The sequence below is a fragment of the Phytophthora ramorum genome, assembly GCF_020800215.1.
Source record: "Phytophthora ramorum isolate Pr-102 chromosome Unknown Phyram_PR-102_s0005, whole genome shotgun sequence".
Classification (NCBI taxonomy): domain Eukaryota; phylum Oomycota; class Peronosporomycetes; order Peronosporales; family Peronosporaceae; genus Phytophthora; species Phytophthora ramorum.
Genome location: NW_027150651.1, coordinates 1,089,722 through 1,115,244, shown reverse-complemented (window position 1 = coordinate 1,115,244; position 25,523 = coordinate 1,089,722). Strand labels below are relative to the sequence as shown.

The following is a 25,523-nucleotide window of genomic DNA, read 5'->3' as shown; positions in this document are numbered from 1 at the left end:
CATCATGCTAAAGCAGCGCCACGGAAGGAAGTGATGCCCACCCTTCGACAGCACGGTTGTGCTGCTACAAAACAGAACGAATAGAACTTTCGTGGTGGAATGCTGCTGCAAGCTGCACAGCTCTTCCCCACACGTTGAAATTTGCTAATGGTATGTCGGACAGTGGAAGGTGCCCATCGATCCATGTTACCCAGTCTACTGGAACGGAACGTTGTTCTGCGCAAAATAGGACTGCAGTGACTTGAGCGTCGCGGGCGTCGGAAGTTTTGTTTGGGCATAGGCCAAATGCTGGACAAACAGAACAGCATCAACAGTTAGACTATACACTCGCACATGTTTTACAATGCAAGCAATACTCACCACGCCAGGCTTCGCGGCTGACAACTTCGCAATCGATTCAGCAAGGTAGCGCGTCGGCACCGGGTACTCCTGTAAGTGATCTAGTGGAACCACCGACGCAAAGAACAGTTTCGCGTAACCAGCCTCGTAACCCGTCTGCTCCAACTCAAGCAACGATTCATCCTCGTCCTTGACCGCGGCGCCACTTTCTCCAGCTTCTTCTAGCACCTTCACCGCTGCGGCCAGCATTTCTGTCCACAGATCCAGGTCGGCGACGCAGAGCTCAGTTTCGCACATCAAGCGCGTCAGTCCAACGATGCAAGCCTTTCGCTCAGCGGGTCCACGACCACGCACATTGCATGTCAGCCACACCGACTTGATAAACATTGTCGACATTCCCTTCTGAAGCGTTTCCAAAGATGCCAATAATGTGTCTGGGCCGAGCTTTCCAATAAGCACTGACACCGTGTAAACCAGCTCCTTTGCGTATCCCACCGAGTTGCGTCCAGCCATCCGGGTTTGCAGTCGAATCATAAGAATCTTCACGATTTCATTCAGGAAGCTCACGTAAGCTTCGCGAGGCATAAACGCAAAGAGTCCCCGCAGCAAAGAGAAAGCGTTCGCCTCCGTGGATCTGGATGAAATCAACTTCTGGAAAACGCCAAGGATTCCTTGGACAGACTGAGCGACATCGTTTGGAGCCTTGCGCATGTACGCTTCGATGAGCTTCACAATAGCGGGGACGTTGCTCACACGTTCCCACAGCGTAGGGTTAAGCAACACTGGGAACATGCTCTTGTATGCGTCGGAGACACCGCTGGGTCGCAGTTCCAGCATCTGAGCCAGCACCTGGTATACGTAAGGCGACAGGGCCTCAACATCGTTTGTCAGCACCTTTTGGAACGGAGGGAAGAGCAACTCTTCGAAACGCTCCGTTGCGCCCGGGTTTGTTTTGCAAACGTTTAGGATCAACACCGATAGCGACTCGAAGAGGTAGTGGCTAAATGACGGGTTGCTGGGGTTGGCGCAGATACGGTTCAGGATGCTGGTGAGCTTGTTCACCGCCATATCTGTCAGCGGCAAGATGTCTTCCTTCGCCACATTCATAACGCGCATTACGACCTTCATGAGATAGTCATTCTCGGGATAGTTGGGCTGCTCCAGAATGTTGAACACATGCTCGAGCAGTTTACCCAGGTACGGCGCTAGACGCTCCTTTGAAAATCTCAACGATCCCGACGGGTCTTTCACCGTAAGAAGACGCTCCAGACAGGCAGCAGCGTACGTGTGCACGACGAACTGAGACGGGTCCATGCAGTTCATCAAAAGGGGAAATAGCTGATCCATGACCTCCACAGGCATCTGGCTACGGAACGTGGAGACAAACTTGATCGCGTCAGCCTTCAGGATAAGCGAAGCCTGGTTGGGGGTGGAGAGTTCCGGCAGCACCTCCGTCATAAAGAAGTCCATCAGCGGCACCCGGCTGTTCACCTCTGACACACCGCGTAGACGAGACTGCTTCATCGCGGAAATGGCAATCACAAGATTGATAGACACATCCTTCATCGCCCAATTCCGCGCCGGGTCCGCCTTGTACTGCTGCAGGTGAGTCTGAATCGTGCTCATGCAGATTTGCGTCACAGCCTCGTCAAAGTTGCCGAGCAGACCGCGCACCAAGTCGCGAGCAGCACTGCGGCGGCTGTCGCCATCCGAACCTTCAATGTCGCGGCGAATGTAATCCATCGGGTTGTCTTCGAACAGCTCCTCATCCGACGAGCGCAACTGCAGGTTCGTGACAACAATTCCACAGAGCTCCGTGAGCACCTGCGGAGACTCAAACAACGCGCGGTGGAATGAGCGCGAGGCCACCGACGTCAAAAACTTCATGCACTTGGCCGCGAGCTCATCGTGCTTCGGGAACAGCGTGATACGGTTGGCCAGGAGGTTCCAAATGACCTCTGTAAACTTCTGCAAGAAGGGCTTGAACTCTTCGTCGTACTTCTCCGCGTACAAGTTGATGTTCTCGACAATGGCGACCAACACGCGGTCGATCGGGCCAGGTTCGTCCTCGTTGTCCGCGTCCACGAGCGCCGGGTTCTCATAGCTAAAGTAGCTCAGGAACTCGCCCATCCACTCGGCGACATGATCCTCAAAGTACTCGGGCAGATCCTGCCAGTTGAGCGAGTAGAAGATGCGGCTCATGTACCGCAGTGCCGTCACCATCTGCGCCTGCTGCGCTGCCGCGACGCCGGGGGCGCGCAGTGCGACGCCCGTGTCCTTGAAGAACACGAGCAGCGGCTCCTGGAAGACCTCGAGGCAGTGCTTGAGCTCGCGGAACAGGTCGTCGGACTTGAACACGTTGCGGAAGCGCTTGAAGATGGTGTTGGCCGTCATGAGCACGCCGTTGCGCACCTGCCAGTCCTGCTCCGTCTGCAGCTTGTGTACCAGCTGGGGCAGTAGGTCCTCCCATTGGGCGGGGAAGTCGTACTCGCCAATGGTCGTGAGCGCCTCAATGAGCTGGTTCTGCAGCGTCTCGGGCATGCGGCACATGAGCTCCACCAAGTGCTGCTTGACGAGGTTCTTCTCGCTCTGCGGCACACAGCCCTGCTTCTCCGGGTCCCAGTTGTGCTTGATGAAGTTCTTGAAGAGCAGCGCGGCCGCCAGGCGTACCTCCTGCTTCTCGCCCGCGCTCTCCAGCACCTGCAGCAGCAGCAACACGTAGTTGGGCTGCGCTGATAGCGTGCTAAGATACGCCTCGGCGCCCTTGCGCGTCTCGGCGAAGGGCGACAGCGTCCCTTCGAGCGACTGGCGCAGCATGGGCATGTTGGGCTCCGCCATGAAGATCTTCACTCTGCTCGTGGCTTGAATCGAATTGACTATTGGATGCGCGGTCCGTTCTGGAAGGGAGTCATGGTGTGGCACTATGATGTGGTGTACATCATGTTCCCCAAATCAAAATGGGTTGCTCGAACGTACCCATTTTGTGAAATTCTTCACTTCAAACTTGGATTGGCATTGATGAGCTCAGAGGACGACACACTGGTGTCGGACCTGCTGCAGGTCAAGTGGCTGTTCGCGAACAATCACCTGAGCGATGTACTGTTCCTCTTCTCTACGGACTCTGGGGATGGCGGCAGCTCTAGTGCCGAGTACAAGAGCTCGACGGGGGACCACCTCATCCCTGCGCACCGCCTCGTTCTCTCGCTGCGCAGCGGTGCGTTCCAGACGGCGCTTCTGCGTGCCAAGAGCAGCCAGGTGCCGGGCCAAGTACGCTTCCCGCTGAAGATCCACGTGCAGGACACACCCTACCGCGTGTTCTACGCGCTGCTGAGGTTCCTGTACACGAACGAGCTGGGTACAGAGGCAGACGAAGTGGCTAAACAGCGAGAGAAGGAGGAGTTCTGGCAGCAGTTGCTGCGTGCAGCCTTCGTGTACTTGGTGCCGTCCTTGGTGGACATTTGTGTCAAGAAGATTGTGCACTTTTTAGTCTTAATAGAGAGCGACGAACAGGGAGAAGGAGAAGATGGCGACGCGAAGGCTCAAGAGCGAAAGAAGCGGCTGCAGAAGAAAACGCTGGATGTGCTGGTGTTTATGGACACAGTGCTGTCCACAAACCCATTGACGGCTCGACGGAGAGAGCCCTCGGACGGAACTACTATGACGCCGCCGTCGTCGCAGAATGGACGGACATCTTCAGGAGATGGCTCCGTGCTGTCACGATGCACGGAGGCGGTGCAAGGGCTGCAGAACATGTGCTTGAAGCAGCTTCAGCAGATGGACGAAGATGCGTTTGAGAAGCTTTTGCAAAGCGACACAGGGAGACAGTGCTCGACAGCACGGTTGTGTGAGATCCTGCGACTGCGTTCGGATACACCACTGGTTGTAGCCATTCGGTATCAGCTCGGCCGCGTGGTAAACGAATTACTACGTCTTGGTGAACCCCTGGGCCGAGTGGGGGAGGACGAAAGTGACTTGCCACTTGTTGCAGCGCTGAAGACGGGAAACAACGCCATCATCCGTCGCCTGCTTGTCGATGAAAGCGCGCCGTTCTTCCTGCTCACGGATAAGGTGCCGTTGCTTTTCTTAGCGAGTGCAAGCGGCAACGTACGGCACTGTGAAATCTTGATCGAGCAGAATGCAGCCGATGTGAACCTGATCTCACAGCTAAAAGACGGAGACAAGGAGATTACAGCTGAATTTGGACATCAGCAGACACCTCTACACATTGCGAGTCGTAAAGGTCACAGCAAAGTGGTGGAACTGCTGTTGCAGCACAATGCGGCATCCAATTTGCCCGACGAGGAAGGAAACACGGCTTTGCACTATGCAGCTAACATCGAAACTGTGGAGGTTCTGCTCAACAGCGCATTCCGAACAAATGCTAACATTCCAAACCGACGAGGGAGGACACCACTACACATTGCGGCTGCGCGAGGAGATGTGGCCGTTGTTGCTTATCTAATTCGCCATGGCGCAGAACAGGATATCGTGGACGACCAAGGCCAGAATGCTTTCCATCATGCTGCAGCTAACGGTCACACAGCGGTCACTCTTGTTCTGCTTCACGAAAATGACGCGGCAAAAGCCAACACTCTGGCAATGGTGGCAAATCAAATCAATGAGGCTAACGGGACTACCAAAGATACTATACCCGACGAATCGCCGCAGCAAGGACAACCAGCGAACAGTGGTGACGCTGTTATTCCAGAAGAACACGCGGAGGAGCAGGAAGAAACGAACGGCTTTGATATCAACCAAGAAGACTTGAAGGGTAACACTGCGCTTCACCTCGCTGCCATGTCACCGTCGGAGCGGTGTCAAAAAATGCTGCAGCTATTGCTGGAAAATGGTGCAGATCCAAACCGATCCAACTGGTTCGGCTACACTGCGCTTCATTTATTCTGCTCACACCAGAACGGACCCGCATCCCTTATCAGCGCATTTGTAAGTGGGGGTCATTGCTTTAGAAGATACGGATTGCTGTTCTTGCTCTAACTTTGTGCTGCTCGTCATGACCAGATTGAACACGGCGCAAATATCCACGCACAGAGTCTAGATGGCAGCACAGCACTGCACCTGGCTGTTGGTCGAGGGAGCGAAGACGTCGCAGTCGCGCTGGTTAGTGCCGGCGCTTTCGTGCACTTGCTCGACGCAGCAGGCCGCAGCGTGGTGGACCTCGTGGAGAGCACGAGCCAAGGCTCGATGCTGGTGCCCGTGCTGCGCAACCTTTCCCACCCGCCGGAGTGGGTCGGCGACGAGCAGTCCGCCGAGTGTTCGTCGTGCCACACAATCTTCCGACTAGCCATGCGCAAGCACCACTGCCGCCACTGCGGCCGCACCGTGTGCTACAACTGCTCGAGCAACAAGATCGCTATCCCCAAGTTCCAAGTGCTCAAGCCCGACCGCGTGTGCGACACCTGCTTCGACGTATTGTCCTTCCGTAAACTTTTGTAAAGACCAAAGGCATTGCAACTTCTTGGCACTAGGGCACGGAGGTCACATGCCTTCAGCCTTGAAGATGGCTACAATTTGCGTGCGTGCCAAAAATACTCGTGTTTTCATTGGCCGCTCCATCGCATGGCTAAACTAGCATTCACGAAATCGCAAGAGCTCCCGGACACCTCCACCGGACCGTGCTCGAAGCCTCACTGCCGTGCAGAGCCCGCGCTGTCCGTCTTCTTGCCATGGCCTCCTCCGGCGAGGTGCCGCCGCCCGCGCCCGCGTCAATCGCAGCTGAAAAGACCTCACAGGCGCCGAGCATTGGCGACGAAGCGTTTTTCGTCGTGACCAACATCGTGGGGGTCGCCTTGCGCTGCGTCGTGAGCCCCCAGTGGCCGTGCGAGGCGCTGCTGGGGGCTACTGCAGAGGCTTACCACGCCGCGTTCCCGGGCAGCGAAGTGCCCGAGTGCAACGTGGTGTTCCACCGCAAGAAGAAGGAGTTTCTGACGGCTGGGACACCAATCAGCGAGCGCTGCTCTCGCGGCGACGAACTCGAGTTGGGCGTGACTCTTCCTGCCCATGCTGGTGCTAGTGCTGATGCTACGCCGTCCATTGCTCCTAGCAGCGTCAGTGGCGTGGATAGTGATGGCGAGACAAGTGAGTTCGGTGTGCTGTTCCACAAACTCCCGTTGGGGTTCACCATGAAGCGAGGTCATGACAGCAGCACTGAGGTTGGGACCATTTACCCCAAGAGCGCGGCGACGCACTTCCCGCGCTTGGCACCGGGCGTGACTATTGTCAGCATTGCCGGCACACCGCTGAAGGATACGGGGCTTCGTCAGGTGCACGACCTGATCAAGAACGCCGAGCTTCCGCTGGAAATTCGCTTTCGAGGACCTGAATTGACGGTGTTTCCTTCATTGTCTCCTGAGGCAGCTCAGCAGCAACAAGTACCGCCCTCTCGATTGGCATCGTCGGCCACTACTCCGCCGACTCACCCTCAACAACAGGGCGGGCGTCGCAGGGGCTCTTTTGATAGACGCAGCGTGCGGAGTAGCGGTAGTAACGGCAGCAAGAGCAGCCGCAACAGTCGTGGGAGCGGACGTGGCAGGAAGAAAAGCGGCGAGGTATTACTAGATAGTGATCACCGGCAGAAGAGTGACAGTGGTAGAACACGGATTCAGGCGGAGGCACACCCTGATGCGAGCGAATCGAACCAGCACAGCGGGCCAGAAGACCAGGAGGCGGATCAGACAGCGGAAACAGAGCTCGTGGGCCAAATCGAACAGCTCAAGGTGGCACTGCTACGCAAGCACGAAGAAGCCAAGCAGATTGCACGTCAGCTTGAAATGTGCACGGAGAAACTAGTTGCTCTCCGTAGTGAATCGAGTTCTACGCCCCGTCCGCTGCAGCGGCAGCAGCAACAACAACAGAAGCAACAGTCCAAGCAGAATGGTGACCCACGTTCACATCGTTCAGGAGCGCCTTTATCGACCAGTGGAGGATCCAAGGTTCGGTTGACGCCTGAGATTCTGGAGGCCATGGACCAAAAAGCTGGGCTCCCTCGACGTGGCACGGGGGCCTACACTTCTTCTAACGTGTCGTCGATCTCGGGTTATTCCGCTCAATCTACGCCTGCACCTCGTTCTGCCAACATGCGTGCCCGTAGTGCCCGAGCGGCTGCTCTTGCAAATGCTGACAACGTGTCTGTGTCATCGTACACGTCGAACTCTTCGAATACGTCCGCACGCCGGGGAGGTAGTCGCTCGCCACGGGGCACAGCGCTTCGAAACCTGAACAAGCGGTACAATTACATGCCGCAGAAGTATGCCGCGAGCACAACGGGTGCTTCGGAGTCTGGAGCTACCTCATTATCCTCGCGTGGAGCAGTGATGTCGCGAGCGCGCATCTCTCGTGACTCGTTCATCACTAAAAGTGAGAGTCCCGGTGTTGGCTACTACGACGTGCAGGTCAAGGATCGCGTTCGAGGAGGTGAAATTGGCGACTCGGACCGCTCGCTGCCGTGGTCTTGAGCATTGCAACGTTAACTGGAGACTAGCAGTGGAACCAGCAACACCACTGCCCTCACACAATTATCACATAGGGCGTGGCAATGTTCTCTCGTTAGCTCAACAGCTATACACGTCGGCTGTCCGAATTGAATTCATACTACAGTAGTAATAGACATCGTCACTACATTAGAAATGCTTCATGACTATGGTAGCGCTGTGAACAAAGATACTGGACAGGTTGTCAGTCTGGATGAGGTATCTTGGCCCACGAATCGATGAATACCCAAATTGTTTGTAAATCTACTGAATGACGCATGGAGAGAACTCACACGCACGCTAGCGCCGACATTAACTTCTCCGGCTGTTAGCAATTGGACTTCAATTGAAGGAAGCCCAACCGCGCACCAGGAGGAAGTTGGCAGCGACATAAATACTTGACTACGCCCTAACAACTATTTGCTTCCATCCTCTCGATCGCCGCCACAGCATTTGAGGAGACCACGATGCACGTCGAGAGGCGAAGCGACAACCACGTGCACTTCAGAAGTCGGCCACGCCGGAAGGGGAGTCATCCCGCTCGTAGTTCTTGTTCCGAGGGCCGAACGTTTCTTCAAAGTGTTCCCACACGGCCTGGAAGCACGGCGCCACCTGCTTTTCCTCGTAGCCAGTGAGTACCGACAGTTCGTCCCGCCAAAGTGGCGTCACGCCAAGTGCCTTGCGGGACGCCACCAAAATGCTCGCCGCTGCAACTGATGGCCGATACACCTGCAGCGCGTACTCCTGCAGCACGAGATCCACGAAGAACTCGGCGTACTTGCAATAGTACGCATGGGCTTCATCCACCAGCTCGGATCCCAGCAATCGGTCGTCTGCAAACAGCACCGTTTGGCCCATGTAGTGCTGCAGGAAGTGCAGCGGCGTCACGACCGTCAGTCTCCACCCCAATCTGCACACAAACAAGAAGCAAATTTAGCGGGAGAACGGTAAACAAGAAACGTGTCCACGCAAATAAGAAACTCCCACTCAAAATGCGAGTGACGAACAAAATGCTGACGCACTTTTGGAAAATATGGGCCTCCGTGTCGCTGATCTCATCGAACGAGTACATGCGGTTGCCCATCTCCCAGAACTCGGCCATGGGCGGGAGCTCCTCCTCCGTGCCCAGGAACTTGAGCGCCGCGCGCAGGCAGCTGAGCGCCAGCAGCTGGAACCGGTCCTTGCGCGGCAGCGGCTCGTCGCGGGCCAGCACCTTCTCGAGGTACCCCACGGCGGCGTGCACGTACTCCTTGCGCATGCGCAAATGGGTCTCCCCCACCTCGGCCATCCAGTCCACGAGCACGCGGCGATACTTGAGGTACGCGTATTGCTGGGAGAAGTCGGGCCGCACGAGCTCCTGGCGCAGCATGGCGCGGTACACGGAGTCCACGTCTCGGTCTTCGAGCGCCACCAACTGCGCAATAACATTGTCAAAAGGTGTGCCAGGAGGGGGAGATGACAAGGGAAAACGCACGTTCTGCTCCTCGAACGAGAGTTCGGCGGTCCAGGGGGCGTCGGACACGAGGAGGCCCAGCGCCTCGCCCGACTCGGACTCCTGCGTGCTCAGGAGGTCGTCGTCGTCCAGCACTTCGTCGCACTCGAGGCATTGTGCTTCCCACTCCATCCTGGCGATTGCGTTGAAGGGGGAATGTGAATTGGGCACTAACTACTTGGGGATTGGGTGCGTTGTCGCTGAGCTCCGCAAATGCACAAATGCAGGACGAAGGCTACGCGCGACCTGCCCATACAAAAATCAAGTCAGCAATGGCCCGGTTTTGGCGAGAGATCCCGCCGCGCATCCCTTTTGAGCCATCGGCTGGGCCGTTTGCCATACGATTTGGGCAACGCAGGACATTTGCTCAAGCCTCGTCGGTAGGGCTTGCAGTGCAAGTTGCACTGCAGGTCGGCAACCAGCGCACATGGTGCTGGTCTGCGTTGCTACATGTATAGGCAGCAGATCGATAATTGCACCACGTTGGGCACGGGCAACGCTAAGAGGAATATCCGGGTTAGGGACGGTCTCCAAAAATAGGGATCGAAAATGGTCACCTTCGCGCTTCGATGCTTGGATGGAGGGCAGTCGCCCCGAGTTTGTATCAACATATCTTCATGGTGCATTTCTGCAAGTGCAATAACAACTTCACGGTGATGCATTTTACGACTTGTAGCTAGCTGCATAAAGTGCACTCCATACGCTCTAGTCATCCAATTGAGACAGCATGGCCACGCCACGTGCAACCCAGTGGGCCTCTGGTCTGCTGGTGGGCAGCCGAATGAAGCAGATGAAATTCGTCGAGTGGCCGGTAGTCGACAGCGTACCTCGTCGCTCGCTGCAATCAAGTTAAATACCAAAGTTAGGATATCTCTGTTGCAGGCGACCAAATTGACACAACCGACCTGGTCTTATATACTGGGCACGAGTACGAGCTGCGTTGACTCATGTCGGTCTTCTTCACGGGGTTGAAAAGCAGCACAGGCGCCAAGGAGAACAGCACCTTCGGGTCTGACTCCGCCAGCTCACTCGTCGCCTTGTCCCATTTGGCGCCTTCGAGGAACATCCCTCGAACGTACACTCCATCCTGATCATAAAAGTTTGTAAGCTTTTCTTACCTATTCAACAAAACCTGCTACGGGTGGCCGTACCTTTGGTGGCTGCGCGTAGTCGTTCCGCGGCATGGGCTCGTGGTCGAAGCCCAGTTGGTCAATGGGCAAAGTGTACTTTCGCGCGTAGTTTTGACTGGCACCCGTCAAGAACGCTTGCGTGAAGAAGAAACCCGAGATCCAGAAGACAACTGGCGGCTTCTCTAGCAGCCACTTGTTGAAGAAGGCAATGCGCTCCAGCAGGTCAGTCACGTAGCTTCCCAACGGCTTCAGGGAAGGGTACGACTTGGACGCCCAGAGTGCTGGGATCTTGCCGTAGAATAAACTCTTCGAAACATTTTCGAGCTCTGCCGACATGACCACGAGGCCCTTGAGTGCCTTTTGCAGGCTTTCGAGACTCGATCGGATTGTGGACATGAGGTTGTTAAAGCGAACGAGTTCTTGACAGAGCACCGTGTTCATCGACTCGTCCCAACGCACCGGGTAGCGGATCTGTGCCACCTCCATGTCAAAGTTTGGCGGTAAACGCTGCAGAATGTCGTTGGCCACGGCCTCCACGAGCTCTTCTTGTGACCCGCTGCTACCTTCATTACCGCCCCCTGAGCTCTGTGTAAGTAGCACGTCGCGACATAGCTTGGCCGTTGCGTTCTGATCTTTGGTGATCGTGGCGTTATCATGGAGCCCAAACACTCCAGGAGGAGCCGCTAAAGGCAAACCTTCGATGAACTTGAGGTACGAATCGTAGTCGCCATCGGGTGGCATTGTGTACATACCTTGTTCATCGAAGGCGTAGCCCTCTTTGAAAACATCCAAACAGTAAAACTTGCCCAGAACAGACATGAGCGTACGGCGATCTTTGTCGTCTGTCACACGTCCACCGTAGTTACACTCACCGGTGCAATAACGCAATGCGCGTAAGGGTAACTGCACGTTTTCATCGACGAACATGGCCAATTGGCGAATACTGATGCTCAGGTCAGACTCGTTGAATTCGTACTGAATATTCCAACCAAGAGGGCCAAATTGCCGACGCTCGCGCACCAAGGCGTGGAAAAAGCACAGCGAGTAAAGAAGCACGCGGAACTCGGGGCCTTTGACCACGGATTCAAGGAAACCCTTCTCACCTACCGGGTCCGACATGTAAGAACCCATGAGATTAGCTCGTAATCCTTGCGGTGGTTCATTTGTCATCTTGACACCATTTTGCAGGACGGCCGCTGGGAACACGTCCGACGGGTACGTTGTGCACCACAGCCGGAAATCTGGGTGCGTATTGTCTAGTTTAATATCTTCAGCAATCTTTTCCATCACAGGCATCCAGCTTGGCGCTAAATGGCAATTCTGTAGTACAACCCATGAGCCGGCCTCGCGAGCGCGTACAATCATGCGCTCAGCGATAGGACCTTGACCTTGGCCCAGTGAAATCGTCTCCGCCTTTTGCCGAAGTGAGTCCGCAAATTTGAGCACGGAGCTGATCGGGTCTGATCCCGGCGACAAGATGAACACTAATGGCGATGAAACGCTGCTGTCCGAGTACGAAAGAGCCAAGTCGAACTGCGGGGGCTTCACGAATTTTTCACCCATTTCCTTGACGAGGAACTGTTGGATTCCAACGACTAACAGGTCGGGACGGATGCATCGTAGACTTAGGAGTCGACGGAACTCGCTTACTCGCCCCAGTGTCGCAGGGAACGGCAGTGTGTGGCCAACTGGACTATCGTAGACCGCCTTCCACTGGTCGTCATGGTCTATGAACTCCTCGATGATGCCATCGAATGCTGGTAGCGCACTTAACCTCGAAAATTCCGCCCACTGCTTGTCGCTGAGCCACAACTTAGCAGGGTTTGGTGGCGGCTCGGAGAGTGCGATACCTCCAGTGAGCAAGAAGTACCACTCGCTGCTTTCGATCTCGTGTTTGCCTTGTTTAATAGAAATGCATAGCAGAAAAGAAAACATGAGTTTGTCCTTCTCCAGCAAAGAACGGCAAATGTTGCGGTACAGCGAGTAAGTGAAGTGGGCATCCAGATTCTGAAGTCGCTGGGTCAGATCCGGTGATCGATCACTGTTCAGGATACTAGCGATGAAGAGATTGATGAACCACGATAGAGAGTACTGGTAGACGGGCTCAATGTTTGCAAGCTGATCGATGCAGAAGAAGAGCACTTGGCTTGAATAAGCCACCGGTTTGTATCCCTGTCGAACTGAGTCGATCTCCAGCTCTGTCTTCTCAGCAACTTGCTGCTCCTTTTTGATCTCATCGGCGACTTGCTTACTCTGGTTCATGGTGTTGATAGCGTCTTCATCTTCGAGGATGTTACCCTGTGACGAAGATAAAATGTTCAGAATCTTGTCTTCGATTTCCTTGAGCAACCCCTTGTTGCGTGCGTTCTGCACAATCAACTTGTTCTTTTGCTCTTCTAGATCAGGTCTTTCCTGCGCCACAACGATTCCCAAGAGCTGGTCTTCAAGACCGTGAGGCGTGATCATAAAGTTCAAAAGCGTCACCTTCACTGATACCTCTGGCAAATAGTGCGGGTTCCGATACTTGGTCGTAATGTAGAAACGAAAGCTTTCTGCATATTCAACGGTTGAGTCACCGAGACGAATACATGTCACCCCACCCTGTTTGAACGTTTGTTTTAGTAAAAGTGGCTCCAGTGACGGGTCCAGTTCCTCTGCAACGTTTTCAAGCAGCACGGGTGTGCCAAACTGTACTGAGTTCTCTAGAGTTCGCATATAGTCACCATCCGTTAGCTTAATCACCGTCATTTGGTTGTCCTTCTCCATATTACGGATCCATTTGTTTGCTTGGCCCTGCGGATCAATCATCAGTGGCCATCGACGCGAATTGAAGACAATGATGCCGTTATCAACGGAAAAGCCGTCGGTCGGAAGTCCATCAATGTTCCACTTGCGAATTTGTACCGCGTCGCCAAGAGATCCGTTCAGTGATGGCAGGTCACTGCAAGGAATGTCAAGCTGCTTGCAGCGTGCAACCCAGTCGTGTACGGCATCCTGGCGGTATAATGAAGTGAATGGACCGAGATACGCAACAACTCCTGCTGAGATCAGCACGTCTCCTGTCAGTCGGCTGTACTGGATTGCCAACTGCTCTGCAAACTCAGTCCAGCGTGTCTTTTCTCCCCCAAGGCTTTCGATCAGCGTGGATGCTCGGACAAGCTTTTTACCCGTGAGATCCACCTGGTACTCGAGGTTTTCCTTTTGCTTAGTGGCGGAGTCAAACTGCCGCTGTAGCTCTGCTAGCCCGTCCTCAACCTCTTTCAATTGTGACAACTTTTCGTTCAGCTTTTTCATGACCTCGTCAAGTTGCTGCTCAGCTTCCTTTAGCGCTTCACGCTTGGGCGCAACCACCTTTGAAACGTTGTCGTACAGTGCCATAGCGTGCACCCATTTGCACAGGCCTGCTGCTGCTTTTGAGGCCTTCTCAGCCTTTTCTGGACTGAAATTTTCATCGGCAATGTATTTGCTGTTGACGATTTTCATCGTTTTGGGGTCGAGATTGTCCTTGTCGAACTTCTTCAACGTGGTGATGAAGGTCGGGTCGCTAAGCATTTTCTGCGATGGCCCCCAGTAATCCATGATACGCTTAGAAGGGTCTTGCGGGTCTGGAATACGGGCTGGTTTGATACCAAGCATCACACAAACACCCTCGCACACCAGTTTCACACCTGCAGGAGGATTACTCATGGCTTTCACCTCGTTGATCTCACTTGGTTTGATAGTATCCAGGGCTTTTAGAGCCTCTTCCAGTGCTGGAATTGCTTCCGCTAGATCTGCTTCCACACTGGCCTTCTGCTGCTCGCACTCTGCCTTAGAAGCGTCGGCCACTGCAACATCAGCCTGCACTTCACTTCGCTGCACTTCAACTCCAGGCAACTTAGCTTTGATTTCCTCCATCAAAATGTCTGTATCTTTCTTAGACTGGTCCAGCACAGGTTGCAAGTCTTCGAGCTCCTTCCGCATCACCGCCACATTGTTTTCTGCAAAATTGATCTTCTCGAGACCAATAACATAGCGATTGCGAGCACTTTGTACGGCTTCACGACGGCGCGCCAGGAAGCTTTTAAACGCCACGATGAGCTCTAAATAAGAGGTCGGGGTCACGTAATTCTGGCGGCGCAAATTCTTTAGGAACTTGTCCGAGAGTTCCATCACGCTTACGTGGAAGTATTGGCATGTGTCCACAATGGCTTTGCGAACGTTGGCGCTGTCCATTTCCACGTCTGCTAAGAATTTTTCGGCCACAGCCACCAAAGCATCGGACGGCCACGCAGTGAACCAGTCAATCGTACAACAGTTAATTAGCGATGGAAACTTTCGTAGTCTGTCCCTGAAGGCATCGCCGATGGGGGAGCAAGCGAGCACAATGTGCAAGTTACTTCGCACTCGCTGCAGGAAAAATGCATATAGCTGGGTTTGGTTCATGTTGTCTCCCACTGCTTTACCGAGTTTTTCCTTTACATGGGGGCGAACAGCTTCACAGATACCGACCCGTTCGTCATACGGGAACAGATTTGGAATCTCTCCAGAGTTCAGCATATTGTTAATGTCTTCGACAAAGCCATCATACTTGATCTGCGTATCGCTAAACAGGAATACAAGTGGTCGCGCACCCGTACCAGCCATACGTAAGACATCCTTCATATCTTCACGCCATTCCGTCATGGTATAGTTCTTCGAAATTTCAATCTGCTTGATTTCAAAATCAACGATAAACGCCGACAGCCGCGTAAGACTTTGACGACCACTGCCACCCACGCCAACAAGAAGTGCATTTCCACCCGGCATGTTCAGCACGCGAACAATCCGCGATAGGTGTTCGATAGCGAACAGAAACATAACCAGGTTCATGGGTTTCCGACTAATGCCATTGTACTCGGCCAAGTACCCGTCAAGACACTGGATAAGCTGCGCGATACCGTCGAAATCGGTGTCCAGACGAACATCCACTTCTTTGTACAGCCTCGGACTTGCATCAGGGTCCATGTAGTCGCCAAAGAACAGGTTTCGCATATCACCTGCTGAGACTGGACCTTCACAACCGCGTTTGAGGCTAGCAAATACCTTGTCAAAGTTCGTAGCAAAGTGCTTGATAGTGATTTTCTTCTGCACATCGTTAAACCACTCCCGGTCTTCATCGTCGATCAAACGGTCACCGATCACGCGAAGAGATTCGTGCACCCACAACTTCACCAAGCTGTTGGCATTAAACTGCTCGCTAGGCACCACAAGCATGATTCCTTGGACGATTCGAGAGAAATCCCGAAGGTTGAATGTATAATGCGACTTCTTTGGAGTGGGGAGGAGTGCACTCATAGCAGACTGATACAGCTCTAACGTTGCAGACACCACGGCTTCTGAGAGGCGTTTCACCTCCGGGATGAAGGGATTTGAGCCAAAGTACCAATCCAAAATGGTAGTGAAGATACGCGTGAGTGTCGTGTCATCGAACTCGGAAAAGCACAGAAGGTTGAAATGGCGAAGTAGCCGAGGAGTGACGCTGTTTCTTCCGCCACCAGGTGGTCCCATCGCTGCTAGCACAATAGTGTCAACAATCTTTCTCCATGACATTTCTTTGAGATCGTAATAGCCTTCACTGTCTATCAGCTGCCTCACCAATTCAATAGGTGGCTGAGCACCGTACGTTTCGACTAATGGCATATTCAGGTCGTCTACGAAAATAATGGCGTTCTTGCCCAGGGGTGGGCCGAACACACCCTTGCGGCGCTTGTCGAGCTTTCCGTCGATAATATTCTGGGTCATGTTTGCCGACGTTTTTGCCGAGAACGACAGCATAATGACGGAATTGAGATCCTGAGGCAGTACCTCGTTCAGAATTGAGGTCATGTAACAAGACTTGCCCGTTCCTGTTGGGCCACAAACAAGCACCTTTCTTTTGTTGGACACGAGAAGCTGAACGAGATACTCCAACTGAGCGGTGAAGATTGTTGGCACAACAATTTGGTTGAACGGCGTATTGGGCTGAATCACGTATGGTTTGAGCATCTCCTCCCACTTGAACCACTTGCTCTCTTCAATGTCAAAGTAGTAGTCGTGCAGGTTGCCCTTGCCAGGCATTGGAAGCGCCAGTACGTACGTGTTTTTGCTGTCTTCAAACGCAGGCTTCTCCCACTTGCGAACCTGAAGTGCACGGCTTACAACAATATACTTACTCTCCAGTGCTTGAATATTCTCCATAATTGAGCGAACGAACTCACAAAACCTGATTCGTCCTTCAGAATTAATGCTCTCACCAACAGACCACGTGAGTGAGAACATGAAGAGCGCTTCGATCATCGCCTTTTTCTTGGACGCTGCATCTTTTGGAAGCTTGCACAATTGTGCCTCAAAGATGTGAATGAGGCTTTGCACAAGGTTCGTATCCACGGTCGGAGACAGCTCAACTAACTCCTTCCTAACAAAAGCAATGCATGGTTCGACGAGCCATGAAAACAGGAAGTAGATGAGGCTCCGCTGGTCATTGTTGATTTCAAACGGGCCCAAAGGAGGTTCCTTGGTACCTTCCACCAAGGTGATAGAGTCCAGCCATGAATTGAGGACTGGAATCCAGCCCAGTTGCTCAGGCTCCATGTAAATCATGCCACAGCGAGACACTGTCGCAGGTGACGCAACCAACAAGTCCATGGGTTCAAACATCATGCTCATGACCGAACTCATGGCAATAATTTCCCCGCTCATCAAACACAATTTGCGGTTATCATCAAGCACAGTATTCATGTTTTCAATCCATACAGCATCCACCGGTCCATCAAACATTAGCCACTTGCGATCTGGTGAGGGATTATTAGCCAGATTTCTGTAGTTAATGGCAAGCACTCCATCATTCCATTCGTGAGAAACGGCATCGAATTGTCCATAGAGCTGCCCCATCGTTACCGACTTGGGGTTGATCACTGACACGATAACATTGGTATACCGTTGATCGTTAGGAAACTGCTGATGCAGATGAGCTAGCACTTCAGACAGCACTCTCCACGAGCACGTTTTCCCTGAGAATGGCATTCCCACCACCATGAACCCGTGTCGCACAATCATCATTTCGTAGATTTGAATCACCTTCTCGACAAAGTTGGGAACTGGTTGTAGATTCATTTGTTTGCATACATGGTCGATCGAGCTCAGCATGTCTCTCCGATCTGGTGGATCGATCGTCACGCCAGGGAAAAGATCCGATACAATACCATTAAATAGAGGTACATCGGGGGACAAGAACTTCGGCAAATTGACGTCAATGATCGATCGCAACACTAGAGTATCTTCTCGCAGATGTCCTTCGGCTCGTTTCAGGTTACCAGCAGCTCTAAGCACAGCCATGACAGCTCGCATCCCGTAGTCGTAGTGAGATTGAGATGACAGCTGTTCGGAGCACAATGTGTAGGTCGTCGTAATCTTCTTGGAGAGAGCGCTTGCATCCATGTATCCGTAGGAGTACAACATTATCTCTGCAATCATAGCATAGTCCGGAACCATCATCGCTACAGTGCGGAACAACACCTTCAAGTTGTCGGGTAGCTCTGCTCGGCCAGCATATCCGGGGTTCATCGTGATGAATGGACAGCAAGTAGGGTTTAGTCGGAGTTCTGTGCCCTCAAAAATGAAATTTGCAAGGTTTTGAGCTTTCGCCAGCTGAATACAAAGAATTTGTTGGGCAATCACCGACAACACCTCCAGCTGAATACGATTAAATTCGTCGAAGCACGCCCAAGCACCCGAGCTCGCAAGACCCTTGAAGAATTTTCCCATTGCGAGATAATCGAGACCATCAGAACAGTTTGTGACGACACATTGAATGGCAATAGCCTTTGCAAGATCTTTCGTCGTCTCTGTCTTGCCTGTTCCAGCAGGACCCTCCGGTGCACCACCAAGGTTGAGGTGAATCGCCCCCGTCAATGTCCGGTAGCACCTATCCGTCAACGGGGTGATCACCAAACGCATACTGTTTCCAAGATACTCGAATGCATACAGGGCCAGTGTGTTAATCATTCGACACTCAAGAGTATGAGGCTTACCTGTTGTCGCCGAGACCCCACCCTGGATCCAATAGTATCGCAGTTGAGCAAGCCAGTCGAAATCCGTTTTATCCGTGATTTTCAGATCGACCAGCTCGGCAATCGTATCGCGGTTGTGTACATCCATCACCACAAGCGCTCCAAGCGTGATGCGAATTAGCTTTGGTAGCTCTCCACGCACCATCTCGACGGTTCGCTTTAGCTCTGTGCGCAGCATTTCCAAGTGGTCGCGTAGTGCATTGTGGTCATTTTCACAACCACTGAGCGCTTTCTCGCTCTGTTGAGTCCACATCGTTTGGTTTACAGCCAGTACCACCTGGCCAGGCCACTGCTGCACCCATTCCAGTCGATCTTTTGTGGGGTAATCCATAATGGACGCATCTAAATGGAAAGCAACACTTTTCTTCATTGTCATCTCGACTTCCTCGAGCCAAATCTCTACATTTCCTCCGGAATTGTTCGGGTTGATGAGGTTTTGAGAAATCTTTTCGTAACGGAAAGGAACCTTTTCCATCTCAGGACTGAGCATGGCAGTGATATCCAAGTTGTCCTGGAATTCAAGCTGGGAAATACCATCAAATGCTTTTTTGAGGTGAGGTTGGACCCGCAACGGGTCTTTCGTTTCGGCAAGGATTTCGAGCAACTCATCATTCGACAAGAAGAAGAAGCGCGGAAAGTAGAGCCGCTTAGTCTCCAAGTAGTCGTTGAGACCTTTTTGGATTGTATCTAAGTCCATATTCGACTGCTGTAAGCTTGGTAGTAAATCGCTGCGTTCTGCCACTGTCAGAACACCAGGAGAAGCCACGGTTTCTTGCATGTTACGGCGCCAATTCGAGTCAACTTTGCGAAAAAGAGCGCCCTCGGTGGGCATTTGCCGCATGATATCGTCAGAACTGAAGATCGGTTCGAGATACAGCCACGTAGCCTGCACCTTAATCCAATTGTCCATAATGTCCTGAATCGAAATCAACATCTTCTCCCATTTGCTGATGCGTTCAAAGTACGGCTTATTGTACCGACTGCCCCGCATAGACTGGGTCTTCACAATTTGGTCATCGATAATTTGCTGGATCTCATCCGTAGAGCACAGAATAGAAGTACCTGTCGACCTGTACTCCTTTGTGGAAAAGTTGATACCTACCCACTCCGTTTCCATCTTGTCAAGAGCTTTCTCCAATGAGTACTCCTTTGAAGCGCTGACGCAGGTCTCTTCGATTGCCCCGGTAAATCGATGCAAGCCGAGTTCGATCATCTGGTTGATATTTGATCCCTCATGTACTTGAACCTCAATACCTGTAATGCGCTCAATCTCCTCCCAGTGCCTGTCGCGAATCCCAGGCGTACACAGCAGCACCATCAGAGGAATGATGTTATCAAGCATATCATCGAGTGTCTTCTTCACCTCTTGGGCCATCGTGATCGCCACAGCATACACATCGGTATTCTTTTCGCATTCCTTGATGATTTTCACGATAGTGCGGCGGAACTGATCACAGTCGCGCTCAATCTCCTCGGCATTTACAGTTGCTAGTGGTGCCTCCCTACTAAATGTGACCTTCTCCATTGTCTGAGAAATGGTAGTCCACAACTTGTCAATAGGACCGATCATGTCATTGAGATCTGTCAGGGCAGTCTGATTATTGGTAATGCTCATGCCCAGCATCGTTTCTTGTTCTTTAATGGACTCAGCCTCTGCCTCGGCATCTTCAAGAGATTTCCGAGCTGCTTCGATTCGCTTCAAGATGCTCTCGGAGTCCGCAAGATTCGCGTAGTCCCTCATTTTCTCGATGCGGCGCTGCAAGGACGAAAACTGACTGGTGAGCTGCTCTTGCCGGCCTTCAACAATAAGCTCTAGTTCATGCTGTCGTTTAGTCTGAAGCTCCATGCTTTTTCGCTGAAATCCTTTGATGTTCTCGGGCCACCGATATGTATTGAAAAAGAGCTGAATTTCTTCGCGAGCCATCTGAAAGTCAAAATCCTTGAGAAACTGGATGCAGCGGCATACATCCTCGTAAAGTTTCGTATTCAAGACGTCGATAAGTTCGATACTCGTGACATAAAACTTGTCAAGTGCCTTGAGCTCGAAAGAGTCTAGTGGCTCTGATACGAGCTTTGCTCCAATTTGCTCGTATTCTGTGATCATTGAACTCATCTGCTTTGTGTTGTCTGCAGATACTTTGCTCAGAACCTTGTTCGCATGGCCTTTGATCTTGTTCGCCAGCTTCACCTTCACATCAGTGCACGAAATTGCTAAGAGCTTGAAACTGTACTTATCACAAATTTCGTCCTTCACGCGGCTTTCCAAATTCTTGAGTTCGTTGAGCTCGTGTCGGTAGACCGACAAAATATCGTTTGCAGATTTTGGCTCTGTCGTGCCTACGCCACGCAGTAGCTTATCGTTCGATTCAATCAACGCTTCGACCTTAGCTTCGTATTCGCCATTGACAAGGTAGTCGTAAGGCTGAAAGAGAGCCAAGATTTCTGTCGGATCGTGCATATGCTCGGCGATGAGCTCGGCCAACGTGTTCTTCGCCTTCACAACAAAGGTGTCATCTAGCGCCATCGTGCTCGGGCCTAAAGTAGCAGAGCTCCGAAGCTTAACAGGAATTTTGGTTTGGCCATCAATTCGAGGGAAGTTGTGAGAAGATTCGACGATGATATCGATGCAGGAAGCAATTTTCTCACGCAGCGCGTTTGGAGAAGGCTCAATGAAGAATCCATCCTGCGCTCTGATTGTTCCGTCGCTCGTGATAGTACAGTCTACAGCAAGAAGCAATGCAGACTCGCCATTAAATGTAGAGCTCGAAAATTGCCGAATAAACCCAACAAACGTGCTGACAGATGCTTCAACTGACTCCCTTAAGTTCCGTGCCATCAAAACCGCCGATGCGTCGAGAACACCAGCAAAATTCTGATAAAGAGCTGCTTCTGGCTCCTCTGAAATAACATTGGAGCTACCAAGTCGATCTGATTGCGGTTTCTGAATGAGTCCTTCAAATTCCATTCGGTCTCGTTGAAGTTTTTTGTGAGTTTCATTGTCAGGAGACCCTCTCGATGGATCCATCTTCGATTTAGGAGGAGAACCATGAGTCCTCATGACGGCAGCTTTTGTCGCCCCTGCAGCTCCTGGAACAACCATGTTTTCCGCTGGATTTGTACTGCTTCGAATGTTGTAGTAATGCAGTTGCAGCGCGCACTCGTTTACTCTCTTCGCTGCCGCTGAAACCCAGCATGTCTTCAGGCAGTCCTTCACAAGTTCCGCACGCCTTGAAATTGCATCTACAAAGTGGTCAACCGTTTTAGGCAGCGTCACCCGAAACTCCGGGCTATAGACGTCAATGAAGAGGATGGTCGAAAACGTCGCTCCTCCACCACTCGGTGACATCTCCCATTCAGGTGGCGGGGTCTCCATGATCCACTGCTCCTGGAGAGCAAACGTCACTGGATTGATGGCGAACAAGTTTTGCTGGATTCGGCTTCGGGATAGTTCAGCTCGATAACTATCGATTCCAGTTTGACGAAGGACTTGCCACGCGTCTGACTGATAAGTCTCATCCGTCCACCATTTCTGTTCGGCTTGTAGAAACGGAGGGTAGATATTCATTTTCAAGCACGTGTTCGCTTCAAGCAGGTCATACGAGAGCATATTTCTGGCAACAGTTTCGTAGTAGTCTGCATAAACTTCCTGGAAAATCTCGGCAATCATGGCCTCACTTCGGTTGTCAAAGGCCCGCAAGCCATCTGCATCCAGTCTAGTTGGTGCTGGCACTTGCAAGCGTCTAAGAATTCTGTGGGGACGATCCGATGCCATCGGCACGGTTCTAGCGGCGGGTAGATAGAGGTCCACCTGCTTCCAGTAGGCTTCCATTGTTTTCACATAGCGCCGCTTCTCTAACTCGAACGTCCGTGGAGTAGCCTGCACAGGCTCCAGCTGGAGCGATCTACCCACTTTGTTTTCATCCACGTCCAAGTTAAATCGTGTTCGGGTCTTTGGGCTTCGATGATGAGGCTTAGTAGGAGACGGCGAGCGAAAGACCCCCTGACTGTTTTCCACATGACGTTTATACGCTCTCGATCCGTCCACGAAAACACTGAGCTCTTCAGCTTCATCATTCGCAATGTTTTCCGTTCGTTCGTCACGCGGCGAAAGCGGCCCATCCTCCTGCTTCACATCAAGGGAAGTGGTCGACTTGGTTGGAGAACCCCGTTCGAGCACCGGGCACACTGCCATGGGTCGCGCTGATGGTGAGCGCAACGGTGAATTTGTAAAGCTCACCGGCATATGTGCCTCCCGCTTTGTGAAGGTCGAGATCCGCTCGATCGTGAGCGTCCGAGCGGATTGGGTGTAAAAGGCTCCGATCCGGTCGCTCAGTCGGTAGTACCCTCGGTCCTCGACACTTGGCGTCACTTTCTCCCCTGCACGATACGATGCGTGGAGCAGCTTCCTGTGCTTACGCGGGGGCTCCCCGCCGCGTACCATGGAGCCCATTAGCCCACCCAATGGCCCCATGGTCTCAAGCATCTCGTCATGTGATCCTTCCAGTCGGTTGATTCGTCTCTCCGATCGCGGACTAGGGACTTCTTCGGAATAGTCTCGGACGTTACAGTTGCGCGTGTTGATGGCACACTGAAGCATTTTTAGTCTCGCCAACCGAACGGGGCTACGCTTGGGCGAGCTGCGCGCCACATACGGCGACGGGGTCTCATCCCACACCTTCGGCTGGCCCTTCATCGCCACTTCGATCTTGGGCAAATGCCGACCAGCCGCCTCCGTTTTACCCTGGAAGTGCTAGCTGTGAAGGGGTGCCTCCCGAACGGACGCACTGCTGACAGAGTTATTAGTATTTGTCCATCAATGCCAGCAGCGGCATATGCAGCTTGCACATGCAGTTCAAGGCCGCACTGCAGAGCCTTACATCAGAGGGTACACGACAAGTCAGAAATCAAGAGGTGTCGGCTATTATCGTTTTTCACAAAGTGTAGGACAAGTGTAAAACACTAGCGAGGGGAGTTGTCGTTGCTCCCGAGAATTCCTTACGGTGGTGTATTGATCAAATCAAAAGCGAGAGCTGGTGCCAGTCCAGATATTTGGAAGGTCTGTCTGCGCAGCTCCCTCAAGTCTAACCATTGCCGGCCGCACGGATTGTTCTGCAGTCTGTACGCACTTCACCATTGTTCTCATGAACCCAGCGTCCACAGCCAATTCGACAGTCATATCTCGCTTTGATGTTGCACGAAGAATCGTTCAAGTGCTACCAGAGGACGCCTGCCAAATATCGAGTAGTGGACGCCTGCCAAAGATCGAGTAGTCGACCGCTTTAGATGCAGCAGATATGCCGGGGTTTAAAAAGATATATGTTGACATATCACGAAAAAGATGCGCCACAAATGCCACAAAGCTACGCTCTACGTCCGATTGGTATTGCCCTGAAACGGCATGTATCAGTAAGAGTTCACCGTGGCCTAGGAATGTGCCCGTCACTTTGCACCGGACACCGCTGAGGCCGCTCGAGGATGCGACCTTCCATTTTTTTCCTCACTTCGAAATTTGCGCGCGCCGAGTACAAGTCGCCAGCCACACGCGATGGCGGCGGGAGATTCGGACGCTGTACTGCTGCTGACAGAGGCCTTCCTCAGTCACGATGAGGCGCTGAGGGAGGTCCGCCGTGATGTATACAACCTGCTTGTCGAAGACGCGTGGAAGGTTGCAATACGTAGTCGCCATTACCTGACGACGCAGTGCCTGGACGTTCCGTGCGATGCGGCCTGGATTGTGCTGTATCGTTTCGGCAAGGACATCAACTTTCTCAATACGACTAGCTTAACCAGGTACGCTGGCCAGCATGTGGCAGGCTGTATCAACGTTGCTAGCGTAATCTAACTGATACGTTCATGCAGGCCGGCGTTCGAGCAGCTACTTCGACAATTCAACAGCTATTACTACATCCCGCCGCCTGAGTCGCGGGGGCGTCCGCCGAAGCTACGCTGCCACCACCAGATACTCGGTCTGGTGCTGTACTTCTACGTCGGGTCGATGGAGCAGAGCACCCTCTGCTTGGTGTTCGGCGTTCCCTGTCGCGGATTCTCCGAGATGCTGAGGAGTCATTGTCGCGTGCGCTGGAGGGTTATGCGCCAGTGAGGATTTCGTGGCCGTCCCCTTCTCACCAAGCCAGCTTGGCCAAACTGGTTCAGGCCCGTGAGCCGCTGCTCGAGCATACCTTCGGATTTATTGACGGGAAAAACCTACGGGTACGAACTGCATTCCTTCCTATCAGTACACTTTGCTAATGATGCCGTACGCGTTGCATTGCAGGTCTAGCAACCTTCCAACGCGGACTTGCAGAACGCCATGTACAATGGCTGGCTGCATACAGTACTCGTGACGGGCACGATCTGTTTTGCAGCCGATGGCTGCATCGTCTGGTGCCGGCACAACTGCCCTGGGTCGTGGAACGACTCAGATACATATCTGGGTTTTCGAAACAAGTTGCTTGACCCTGTGTACTGCCCGGACAAACGGATGAACGTCGTGTCTGATTCCGCGTTCCCGTGCTCGGCGGTCATGGCAGGCCGCATCTTAACGCCGCTCAAGGACGGCGATCTCGAACGAATCCGGCCCTCGCTCCGGAGCTCGGCGCGCACCCTGCACAACGCCATCACGTCTGTGCGTCAGGCGGTGGAGTGGGGCATGGGGAGCATGCAGAAGGTCTATAGCCGCCTAAAATTGCCGCTGCCGTACGACCCTGAGCTGCGTGGACGCAGAATTAACAACAGCTTCCGCATGGCGAACTACCGTGTGCGCACGGTTGGGATCTTGCAGATCCGCACGACATTCGCGGGTGATGCAGAGCTGACATGAAAGTAGCAGCAGACTTCGTCCACACAATCATTTTCTTCGTAATACATGAACATCGCATAGTGCTTCTCGTCTTCGTAGTTGTTGCTGGCGAGGGGCAGGGCGTACGCAAAGACCGAAGAAGCAAATATTGCCATGAACAGTTAAAGCTTTTGGAGGCATATTGATAAGTATAAAGATGTTAATGCT

At 52.7% G+C, this 25,523-nt stretch overlaps 5 protein-coding genes across 5 annotated transcripts; 2 read left to right on the top strand and 3 right to left on the bottom strand.

The window, feature by feature from the left end:
• Positions 1-195: 195 nt before the first annotated feature.
• On the bottom strand, positions 196-3,177 carry KRP23_6024 (Exportin-2; the record flags this gene model as incomplete). The annotated part of the gene is made up of 2 exons (XM_067891162.1): positions 196-288; positions 361-3,177. 2 exons carry the CDS (start codon positions 3,175-3,177, stop codon positions 196-198), a joined length of 2,910 nt encoding a protein of 969 aa, XP_067745544.1.
• A 45-nt stretch (positions 3,178-3,222) lies between these two features.
• KRP23_6023 (Rabankyrin-5) lies at positions 3,223-5,793 on the top strand (the record flags this gene model as incomplete). Its single annotated transcript, XM_067891161.1, has 2 exons — positions 3,223-5,283; positions 5,359-5,793. The coding sequence occupies 2 exons, from the start codon at positions 3,223-3,225 to the stop codon at positions 5,791-5,793; spliced, it is 2,496 nt and encodes an 831-aa protein (XP_067745543.1).
• A 230-nt stretch (positions 5,794-6,023) lies between these two features.
• Positions 6,024-7,811, top strand: KRP23_6022 (uncharacterized protein; the record flags this gene model as incomplete). Its single annotated transcript, XM_067891160.1, has 1 exon — positions 6,024-7,811. One exon carries the CDS (start codon positions 6,024-6,026, stop codon positions 7,809-7,811), a length of 1,788 nt encoding a protein of 595 aa, XP_067745542.1.
• A 519-nt stretch (positions 7,812-8,330) lies between these two features.
• Positions 8,331-9,450, bottom strand: KRP23_6021 (G2/mitotic-specific cyclin S13-7; the record flags this gene model as incomplete). Its single annotated transcript, XM_067891159.1, has 3 exons — positions 8,331-8,736; positions 8,849-9,240; positions 9,301-9,450. 3 exons carry the CDS (start codon positions 9,448-9,450, stop codon positions 8,331-8,333), a joined length of 948 nt encoding a protein of 315 aa, XP_067745541.1.
• Positions 9,451-10,023: 573 nt separating this feature from the next.
• On the bottom strand, positions 10,024-23,210 carry KRP23_6020 (Dynein axonemal heavy chain 7; the record flags this gene model as incomplete). Its single annotated transcript, XM_067891158.1, has 3 exons — positions 10,024-10,156; positions 10,224-10,405; positions 10,470-23,210. 3 exons carry the CDS (start codon positions 23,208-23,210, stop codon positions 10,024-10,026), a joined length of 13,056 nt encoding a protein of 4,351 aa, XP_067745540.1.
• Positions 23,211-25,523: the final 2,313 nt, after the last annotated feature.